The sequence below is a fragment of the Bos indicus genome, chromosome 11 (assembly GCF_029378745.1).
Source record: "Bos indicus isolate NIAB-ARS_2022 breed Sahiwal x Tharparkar chromosome 11, NIAB-ARS_B.indTharparkar_mat_pri_1.0, whole genome shotgun sequence".
Classification (NCBI taxonomy): Eukaryota; Metazoa; Chordata; class Mammalia; order Artiodactyla; family Bovidae; genus Bos; species Bos indicus.
In genome coordinates this window covers 79,223,742-79,234,861 of record NC_091770.1, presented here as the reverse complement: position 1 = coordinate 79,234,861, position 11,120 = coordinate 79,223,742, and the positions used below count along the sequence as shown (strand labels likewise).

Here is an 11,120-nt window from a genome sequence, read left to right as displayed (position 1 = left end):
GACCTACAGAGTATGGTCAGGAAATTGTAGCCTGTGTGGGATCTGGTGGCCCCGGAACTAGGCTTGCCCTTCTCTTTGCAGTTGCTGTTACTGATCAATCTATGAAACCCCTGCCATGAGGACAGACTGCAGGCAAGGTGCACTGAGAAGTGGCTTCTGGTTCCACCAGGATGATAGAGGCATTAGGAACAGGTTGGAGGTCTCTGGGCAGCACTCTGCCCCCCTCCCACCTCATCCCCCAAAACTTTGCGCTTAGGGATTCTTTTTTGCCAAGGATGCACATTTCATACTGACTGTTTCTCCGAGGCCAGGGCCTATGGATGGAGGGCAGAGGCAGGGATTCAGGGTACCAAAGCTGGTTGGGCCAGAAACAAAAATCTTCCCTGGCAATCCCCCACCCCCCACCTTCAAGTCTTTGTGAAGTCCTTGAGTTTCTGCAGAGGTTCTATGTATCCTGGGGAGGTTGGAAGTGGTTCAATGTGAGGGACAGGAGGGCAGCAGCAGTAGTCAATCCTTGAGAAAGATGAGTGAGTGAATGTTAGTAGCTCAGTAGTGTCGGACTCTTAGCGACCACATGGACTGTAGCCCACGGCTCCTCTGTCCATGGGATTCTCCAGGCAAGAATACTAAAGTGGGTTGCTATTCCCTCCTCCATGAGAAAGATGGAACTGCCCAAGAGACTAAAGGGACTGAATGAGGCTCTCTCAGGTCCTCAGAGGTCCTCAAATCTCTGGGTAGTGCGTATGTGTGCGCGCCCACGCCCATGCACTGTCCTCACCTTGGAACAACCACTTCAAAGGTCTGGTAAGGAAGGGACAAGGCTTCTGCCCTAGGCGCTGCCAGGCACCACCCATACCATAGCCTGCGCTGCCTGGGCCCGAGCCAGCCATCGAAGCCCAAAACCCACTGATTAGCCCTCGCTCCGGATGCCTAGAGGTCACAGTTCTCTGGGATATGGGCTCCATCCTTTCCTGTTGCTAGTCCTTTTGGACCCAAGGGATTTTGGTCCTGGGATCTTGCTCTACTAGCGGATATCTCATAGGCCGGTCCAGAACCGGCAGTGCTCTGTCCCCCTCGTTTCCATGGGGCCCTGGGACGCGCGTCAAGAAGGTTTTAAGGGCAAGACCAGATGCCGACAGGGCCAGCAGTGGAGGGTTCCTCAGGGCTTCGAGCAGGACGGAGCGAAGTGCCCCCATTCCTGGGCCGCCCCTCCAGGCCTGTCCAGCAGGGGGCAGCGTGGCTCCGAATGCCGACAGCTGGGTTGGTCAGCGCGGTCCCGGCCAAGGCCGCGGTGATAACTTGGGTTCTCGAATCGCGGAGATCCAGCCAGCGGAAGGCGGAGTGGGGAAGGGGGGGCGTTCCCAGCGGAGATGGGGATGGCACAGTGAAAGGCTAGAGAACATTTTAACTCCTGCAGCCCCGGGCCCACTTTCTCAGACCGAAAGGCCCGGCCTGAGGCTGGGATTGGGGATGGGGGGCAGTCCCAGTTGCCGGGAAGCTCGGCACAGCTGTGCCCGCGGCCGTTGAGCGCCAGGCGCGGAAGGCCGAGAGCCTGCGCTCGAGCCGGCTGGGAAGGGCTGGGGGCGCCACCGTCAGTGCCCGCCGCGCGGTCGGGCTGCAGGAGCTGGGGCAGCCCCACCCCGCCCCAAGCTGGAGAGCCCCCCGGCGGCCTGGCCTCTAATTGTGAGAAAACTAGGCGCCCCAGGGAGCGTTCCACTTGTGGAGGACGTACTCGGATTTCTCCTCCTCGACTCTCTGGGCCTCCCAGGGCGCCCGCCCCCGCCATTCCTGACAAGGCTTTAAAACTGCAGGGAAATCTTTGCGGGCACGGAGCCGGGATCCAGGCTGGGGACAAGCCCCAGCCGGAGAATCGTGTCGGGGGGATCCTAACGGAGGGAGGGACGCAGGTTTGGGGACTTAGGAGAGGCAGCGGTGATAACTTATTTGCAGCGGCTATTGGGCCCCCTGGGAGGGTACCGGTTGGAGATTGACCGTGAGGGGAGGGCGCTTTCTTCCCTCCCCAGGGCAGCAGCAGGAGGCCCTGGAAGGAGGCTTTTGTTTGGGGGCTGGGGGGCGGGGTAACTTTCTTTTCCCTTAGTTGAATTTGAAGCGACCCGGCTCCTGGAGTTGTTGTAAGAAAAGTTCGAAGTTTTGGCCGCAGACTCGGCTTCTTTGGAGCCCTTTGGAGATGCGGAGTAGGGAGACGACACTGAGGCCTCAAGACCAAAGTGGGGGAGAAAAGTAAATTAAGTTATCCGAGGTTGACCACCACCGGGAGAGAGGAGGGCGTCTCCGTGCATCCCAAGCTGACCCCAATCAGGGGAAGGTTGATGAATTGGGACAGGTCGGCGTGGGGAGCGAAACCCCGGCTCCTCTCAAAAAAAGGAGCCGCCCAGTTTGCTGCGTTTGGGGAGAAAACACAGGAATTTGGGGGAGGGAAATTACCCACCCTGCAATGCCTGTAAAATAACCGTTTATTTAATATTTTTAAAAACTCCAGTGATAAATGTCCGTTACCGATGGTCAGCATAAAGTGCCAATCGCAATACACCGCCCTGCTGCTAGCCTTCAGCCCCTCGCGGCGAAGGGGCAGCGGAGCAGGGAAGCCAGAGGCCGGGCCCCCTTTAGCCGCAGGGCCCGAGGCTCCCCGCCCCACTGTCCGGGTCCGGGAGCCCACCGCCCGCAGCGCGGCAGGAGCCGGGAGGGGCGCTCCTCGGCCCCGCGCTCCCTGGGCCGGAGGCTGAAGCAGATACTGGGATTACACTTTTGCAGGCTCCCGGGGGTGGGGATGGGGGCGGGAGGAGGGGTGGGAAGCTGCGAGAGCACAAATCTCCTTTTTCTCTCCCCTCTCTCTCCGCAGTCAGAGTTACAAGCTTATATGGTCAAAGAAAAAAAAATAATAAAGAAAACGTATAAAATAACAATAGAAAAAGTAATACTTCTGGGAGAGGCGCCACTGCGGCTCCGCGAAGCTTTCGTTCTCTTTTTAATGCAGTTTCCCTTCCACCACACGAGTACCGCCTTTTGGCCAAGAGTTTAGCCGCGTCCTGGGGGAGCCGCCCGGGCGGCCGGGGTCATGGCCCGGGGCGCGGCTGTGAAGTTCCGCGTGCGCCGGGGACCCGGGGGACGCGTTTGGGATGGAGGAAGGTCCCCGGAGCCCCTCTCGCTGCCCGCCAGAGTCGCCTTGGGCTTCTGTTCCCTCCGGAGGAGGGGGCAGCGTGACCCAGGGTCCTGTTGACTCGGAGGCTCTGTTTAGCATTTGATCTTGGAGGTTTTGAGCTCCTTCACCTGTGAGTGTAGCGTCTTGTGGACAGCGAGAGTCCTGGACTGGCAGAATCCTTTCCCACACTCTTGACACTTGAAAGGCTTCTCTTTGGAGTGAATATATCTGAAGGCAAAAAGCAAACCGATAATTAAGCCTTGCAAAAATGATGCAGTGTTATAAGTAGTTACCCAAAATCCCTTCCCACGAACATGAAGAGCTTGAACCTCAAAAGAAAGAAGGACGTGGGGTACCTAGCATGGAACAGGCACATGCTGAGTGTGGGGAGGGGATGGGGAGATGAGGGAGACACCTCCTGTCTTAGCTGCGCCCATGTCCAGCTAGGTGGATCCCTGCCTGCCTAACCAGGGGCCAGCATTCGGCCTTATAAGGCCTGAGTCAACAGGGAAGGTGAGTGAGGTGGGACAATTGGCTAGCACTGTGCTGTCCAAATGTTAGCCACCTGCCACGTGTGGTTACTAAAATTAAGTTAGTTTCTCGGTTACACTAGTTACCCATTTCAAGTGCTTAACTGTCACATGTGTCGCATGTCACACTTCATCATCTCAGAAACTTCTCTTGCACAGCATTGTAGATGGAGGAAGCCGTGCATGCCTGTCTGGAGCTTGGGACCTGTTCCTGTCATATTCTCTCCACCCATGCTCCAAAAACCCAGGCTTGAGCTTGGTTGGTTTCCTTCCTGATTTAGGGGGAAGCCCAGAAACTCAGAAGGCTTGGAACCTGGGGGCAGGGGGAGCAGCCTAATGAGCCCTGGCATCAGAAGCAGACTGATAGCTCTCTTCTGCACCCCTCCTCCATAGTACTGCACCTGTGGTCTCGTAGGTGGTCTTGCCTCCGGAAGGCTTTGTGGCAGATGTCGCATGTATAGGGCCTCTCGTCCGTGTGCGTCCGCTCGTGGATAAGGAGGTTGTAGGATTTAGTGAAGTGGCGGCCACAGAATTTGCAGACGAACTCCTTCTTGGTTTTGGAAGGCAGGCGTCCCCTCGTGGGCTTCTTTTCGGGGGACAGCTTGGTCACATCCAGGAGAGCACCTAGCCCACCGGCGGGGGACCCAGGGCCCTCCCCCCGGCCAAGCTTGGATGGATCTTCTTGCGTGGCGGCCAAGGCCAGGTTGGCAAAATCAAAGCGCGGCTTGGTCTTGAGTGCTGCGGGGCCACTGCCTCCAGCGGTGATCTCGGGCTTGGGCTGGATGACATGAGGGAACCAGGGGAAGGCGGGCAGCTGGAAGCGCGCGTCCACCAGGCTGGACACGGCTCCGGGCACTTTGGAGAAGGAGGACCGCGGCAAGTGCATGGCGGGGTAGCCCAGCGTCCACTGGTGCAGGTGCACTGCGTGCAGTGCGCTGAAACCGTACAGGTTGGGCAGGTGGTCCGAGGGCACCGTGGGCAGGCCATTCACTGCCTGAAGGAAGGAGTAGTTGGTGAGCTGCAGGGATGGGTGGATGGGCACCGGTGCTGGCAAGGTTTTGCTGCCCATGGCCGAAGCGGCAGTCTGTTCTGACTTCCTGCTGCAGGAAAAGAAGAAGAGGGGAGGGGAAAACAGACAAGTTCAGGCCCTCCTTCTGAGTTCCAGCCCGGCCACACCCGTTATGTCCCCAGAGACTGGGCTGAGTGCCTAGGACCCCACTCAGGGATCTCACTGGCCTCAAGGAGAAGACAGGAACCTTCAATAATCCAAGGACTCCTTACAAATGGCCTTCAGCAGAGACACAAACTTGACACAGAAACCAAACTAAATGCTGGGCAACGCGACCAACTTAAAATGAGAGTCTACAGTATACCTGACACTGAGAAAAGCAGAAGCACAGGGAATGTACATCCAGGCAAGCCCGAGTCGATATAGAATACACTGTCCTGCAAAGATAACACTTGGAAGCGCACTTACATATTTGTTCAGATAAACAAATACAGAAGTGCACACTGACAGATAAACCCAGGTTCACACTTTCTGAGCAGAGTTGACAACAAGGTGCAAAGATAAACTGGGACCATCAGTATTGTGCTACTAAACAAAATGCAGGAACTGAACACACACACACACACACACACACACACACACACACACAGGGCACCCACAGAGAGCCCCAAAGGCAGACAGCATACATACAAAAGCACACAAATCTGTACATCTCTCAGCTCCGGAGCATTAAGCTCTATCAGCTGACAGTCAATTTGGCTTCTAGAAGCCATGTCCTCTTTCTCCTTACAACTCGCAACTTTGACTTCAAATTTGTTTTTCTGTCTCACTGTTAGCCAGCCCTTTGACGCCACCCTCTCTGCAGCTTCTTGTGGACTGACTCTTTTCCATTGTCTTTAGGGATCACCTTTGTTTCAGCGAGGACAATGACACCCACATTTATTTACTCACTCAGCCACATGCATTCATTTGTTTCTGAGCCCTCCCTACCCCATAAGAAAGGGGGACAGGGTCTTCGGGCTCTCAGGATGTTTGTGTGTCTGCTGAACACCCCCTCCCTGAGCAGGTGGGTTTCCCTATGAGCAGGAGCATGGAGGCTGGGCCTCAGCTATTGTGAGCTATGCACCCTCCAAATGCAAGGCCAGGGAGCTTGAGCCAAGCCAGAGGGGAGCCCTGCTGATGTGACAAGCAGTCTGGTGTCTTCTGGCCTCTTTGACCCTTGGTCAGGGTCCCTGGCCTCCATGGACAGGTCTGGAGTCCGCAGAAAGAATTTTTATGTCTGTGCCTCCCAGACACTCCTAACTCAGGTCTGTCCAGTGGAGGCAAAAACAGGGAGAAGGAAAGCCAAATTACACAGAGGGCCTTGGGAGGCTCAAGTGCTGAACTCCATCTCAAGAAGTCACAGGGGAGAAGGGTGCTTAGGATGCAGGCACTTCTTCGCCTGTCTCAATCCCCTGCCCTCCACTTCTCCCTTTACTCCTGATTTGCCCCCTCCTCTTCCTCAGATCTCTCCTCCACCTAGTCCCCAACCCTGGGACGGGCAGGCCCCTGTTCTGTTCCCTCCTTCACGACAGACCCCGACACCACCCCTGCGGTTTCAGAAGCCTGGCTTCTCCAAACCCAGGTCCTTAAGGCTCAGGTTGCCTTTCGCTCTAGGGAAGCTGTTAACGTGAGGGCAGTGCCCAGGATGTTCCCTGGAGGAGGCAGGACAATCTGGACCTAGATAGCCTTCTCCTTGGAGGCTGGCAGGAAGGTCACGCATCCAGTGCGGTGGCCCATGGGCAAAGAGGCTCTGCCGAAGGTGGAGAGGGTGCCGAACACCCAGAGCCGGCAGATATCTGCTTGCGCAGGTTAAATCGGCAATCCAATGAAACCCCTGTCGGACCGCCGCAATTAATTCCGCCAGGGTCTCTGCGAGGCACAAAATGGGATGCGGAGGGGAGCGCGGCCCCCGGCGGCGGCGGAGCCGTGGCCTGGGCAGCGGGCTTCTCCGCTGCGTCGCTCACGCTCTTGCGCCTGGGACAACCCGAGACCCTCCTAAGGCGCTGAGACGCTGCGAAGAACGAATCGGGCCAGAGAGAAAGCTGGAGCCTGTTTGGGTTGGGAAGGGGAAGGGGGAGAAAGAGGAGATGACTCGTCGACTTCAAAGGTCTGCCCAGACTTAGGCGAGGTGAGCGCTCTTTGATTTGCTGTCACCTCTCCTTCCCCTCCAGGCGCTGGAAATCAGATCCTTATCTCTGGCTCCCCCCGGGGCCCGGCAGGCGCCGCCGGGGCCTCACTTGCTCCTCTCTGCGCTCAGTCTATCCCTGGGCGATGGCGGCCAGGCGCTGGGCTGCACCCGGGCCCGGGCCCGCTCCGGGCGGGGTGAGGGAATCCCACTGGCCCCGCGCATACTAACCCAACCTTTCCCTGACCACCCCCAGGAGCCCAGACCTTGGGCTCGGTGAGGGGAGGGGGCGCCTATGCCGAAACTGCTTCTGGGAGCCAACCTTTCCGGGCTATCTGCCCGATCTTGTTTCCCCCAACACTCAATTTCTTTTTCTCAGCGGCGCAGCCAGTTTATTTTCTGCCGCATTCCCAGGGCAGGGCTCCCCAGGCTCTGGTCAACGGTTTTCTCGGGGACGAAATTCGTTCGAAACGTGGCTATCTACACTAGTAAAGTACCAAGAATGGGCCGAATTCACGATCCGGTTTCAGGCGGTCCGCTAAGAGGAAAACATAAGTCTCACTCTGCCTTTGCTGTGGGAGAAGATGAGCAAACCTCAAGCCCCAGTGGCTCTCCTGGTCCTGACCCCAGACCCCCAGTGTGAACTGCGTTAGATCCTTAAGAGAGGAAACCCGTCTCCCCAGGTTCCAGGCCAGGCATCCGCTCTGCAAGGAGCTAGGACCCCGGAACCTGGGCGGCGCGGGTAAGGGTGCCGACTACGCGCACCAAACGCCATTAGCGCTTCCCAGCCCGGGTCCCCGCGCGGTTCAGACACAGTTTCTCTCCTGCGGTAGAGCGCCAATCCCGGTTCTGCCGCCAGCCCTATGCCGGGCATTAATGAAGTGTGCAAAAGTCTATTAAAGTGGTTTATTCGGGGCTAATTGAGCGTGAGCGAGTTAACTGCTTGCATTAATGAGGACGGAGCGAGCTCCACAAGCGAGCGCCTGGAGGAGCCCAGCATCAGCCCCGGAAAAATCATCCTTGACACCGAATCCCCAACACGCGTGCTGACAAGCGTCCGGACTCCTGGCGAGAGGACTGACCGGCGCCGGACACTTCTGTTTAATTCTCCCAACGAACGAGATCGAATGAACCCTTCAGCTAGGCAGCCATCCCCCTGCATCTAAATGCCCGGCTGCGTCCTTAGTGATCTGCTCCCCAGTCTTACTAAAATCACAATTACTTTGAGGAACCTCATATAGAACATTTACTCATTGGTCGCCCTCCATCCGTTCCTCCCGCCTCCCCCACCCCGCGTCCTTGCCAGCCTCTCTCTTCTCTAGGAGGCCATGAACCTGGGAGATTAACCAGCCTTGCACGTGGTTTCTGTTCCCAAGAGCCAGCGCGCAGCTCTTAGCCCGGGTGAAATTTACCAAATTGTGGCAACAAAGAAACCGTCGCAGCTCCTCTATACTCCAAGAACCTACCCCGTGACTGGCCGAGCTGCTGAAAAAGGACTGTCTGTGGGTTTTCATTCCTCTTACGAGACAAATTTCCTGGGAGAAATGAGTTCAGCAGGCAGCCCGTCACCTCTTTCCCTCTCTCCTCCGGCTCCCGCCTTTTCCCCTGAAGGGAGACAGTCCCGGGAGCAAACGAATCTTGCCCTTTCAAGCCTGAAACTGAGAACATCCGCAGCTGCAGTGTTTCCGCTACCGCGGCGTGCGGGGTCTCTGATTGGGGAGTAGTGTTCGCGCCCCCTACATGCTCCCCTTCACCGGATCAGTCGCGGGTTACTCTCCAGGCCTCGACCACAAGAGCAGTCACCGAATAGAGAACACCCCGAAGTCGGAGGGCAAGTGCGAGGCGGGGTCAGGCACACGGGCCAGCACTCCCGGGTGGGGCCGGCCGCGTACCTGATCGCAACTCTGCCACAAGACCAGCTCAAGAAAGCGCGACCCGGCGGGGGCATGCACCTGTCCTTGGCGCGGGCGGCCGTGGCCATCCGGCCACTCTCTTTTCCTCCTTCTGCTAAGGTAGGTCAGATTAAGCTAGGCGCGCGTTTTGGGAAAGTTCGTGCCCGCACAAGTTGCTTCGGTTTCTTGAGAGGGGCCACAAGCTGACTTCCGAAGTCCGCAGGCACCTCGCCCGGGATTGCGCGAAGCCCGGCGGCGCTGGGGGTAGTAGCAGGGATCCGCCCCCTCATTCCCCCCGGGTCAGAGGCCGAGGACCCCCGCACGAGAAATTCCTGAGCCAGCACCCCCAAGCACCCAGGACTGCAGCTGCTCTCACTTTCACAGAGGTCCAGCAGTCTTCATTTGTTACGAGGAGCTTCTTTCCGGGACTTGGAGAGAGAAGAGACACCCGCCGAGCGGTGACAAGGGGACCCCGGGGATCCTGCCCGCATTCCCCTCGCCAAGCCCGGGCGCCCAGGGCTGCAGTTACCTTATTCCGCGGCGGTCCCGGAGTTGAGCGCGTCTCTGGGGCTCCCGCTGCGAGGGGACCCGGTTAGCCAGAGGCGCTGGATTTCCACAGGCACCCGCGGAGCTCTAGAGTCCCGGCCCCTCTCCGGCGGCCGCGGGGACTCCGAGCGCCCGACACGCGGGAGCGCTCAGCGGCCCTGGAGTCCTGTCCGCCCAGGGGGTGGTGAACTTCTGTCGCGGTTCCTTGGTTGGTTCTGAACCCGGAGCGGCTGAGAAAGCGCTGGGGAGAGACCGAGCTCCGACTCACTTACCCCTTAGCACCGAGCCGCCTACTTATTTTAATCCACCACCCTCCCTCCTTCCCCCCTCCCCCCTCCCCCCTCCCCTAGCCTCAGGATTCCTCCCCTCCCTCCCCTGCCCCCTCCCCGCAACCATCCTGCCCTGCGCCTGCGCACTGAGACACAAAGTTTTGCTGACCCGGGCAGCCGACTGGGACTGCGGCGCTCGCCTGGCCCCGACCTCCCGGGACCTGCGTCCCCAGTTCTTCAGACCTGTGCGACCCTTTCTGCGTGTTGGGCCCACGAGGTTGGCAGGCGAGCTCGAATAAAACAGCCTCTTCCATATGAAATTGGGCTGAAACTTCTCGGTCCCCTTCCTGCGCGCCTAGGACACAGCCCGTGCAAGGTCGGGGTAGGCGGGGGCCGGGGGCGGGGGAGGGGGGGCGGTGCGTCGGGATCCTGGCGACTTAGTTTGGGCCCCACACACCTCGGCCCCGCTGAATAGCCTGTCTTATCCCAGAATACCTCTGGAACCGAACAGCTTCAGGACATCCGAGAATGCTCAGCGCCAGGGCGGTTCACCCAGACTCCAATGCCTATGACCGGCCCCAAACCCTGGGTTACCGAGTTCGCTAGAAAGATTAGAGGCGGAGGATGGGGCAAGAAGTCAAGATAGTTACTTTCCTAGGACTCAAAAACCTTCTGAGATTCATGCCCTCTAAAATCCTGTATTCTTTTGTTTTAGAAGGATGGATGAGAGATTGGAGAGTTAAGTACCACAGAGCCGCGATGCAAGCTGCAAAGTTCTCCAGCTCTTAGGGCCTTTGAGTCCAAGAGGCTGATTCAAGTGGAGTTTGGGATGAGAGCGGGCGTCAGGGTTCTGGCCAGAAATTCTGTCTTCACTGCTTATGCTTTAGGGAGAGTACCAGTAACCCCTTGACTGCCTGGCTCCAAGAGCTGACCTCCAGCTGACCCCAGCCCAGTTCCCTCCCTGCCACCTCTCTGGAACAGCCCCCCCTCCCTGGGTTCGGGAGGAGGGGCTGGTCTCCCAGGCTTGGGTGGATCCAGATTCTCACCTCTGTACTCCTGGGGTTTGCCCCCAAGGCTGCTGCTTAATGACCCTCCTCCCCAGCCCTGGAGACTGGACCTGGCCTCTGTGGGTCTCTTGCATACTGGCACTGTGTCTCTGGAGACCTTTCCAACTTTGGTGTGCAAGTCTGTGTTGGCTTTCTTTTTAAAGGAGTCTTGGTTTCCTGACCTAGGGAAATGGTAGTGGAAATGCCCCCCATAAGGAATAGTTGGAGGAGACCCTGGTCTTACCCTCAGTCCTTCAGAAAGAGCCTGGCCTCCAACCCCAGGTAGCTTTGACCTGGGCAGAGAGGAGGGCAAATGGGTGCAGTCTTTGCCACAAGGGAGACTGTACTTACCCACTGCAGGCTAGTGTTAGAGTAAGGAACCCATGTAAGCTTGCCTGTGCAGCTGAAAAAATCCTAGCCTGGGGTGACATTCTGGCCCTTGGGAGGCCCCTTGGGAACAGAAGGAGCTGAGATCACTCCCTTCCCTGAGATTCCAAGGCA

The 11,120-nt window shown here is 57.9% G+C and overlaps 1 protein-coding gene across 1 annotated transcript in view; it reads right to left on the bottom strand.

The window, feature by feature from the left end:
• Positions 1 to 2,456: 2,456 nt before the first annotated feature.
• OSR1 (odd-skipped related transcription factor 1) overlaps positions 2,457 to 11,120 on the bottom strand; it is a 163,999-nt gene continuing 155,335 nt past the window's right edge. Inside the window, 3 exon segments of the mRNA XM_019970662.2 lie at positions 2,457 to 3,275; positions 3,277 to 3,388; positions 4,092 to 4,790. Coding sequence (XP_019826221.2) covers positions 3,075 to 3,275; positions 3,277 to 3,388; positions 4,092 to 4,790 — 1,012 coding nt within the window. The 3' untranslated portion in view covers positions 2,457 to 3,074.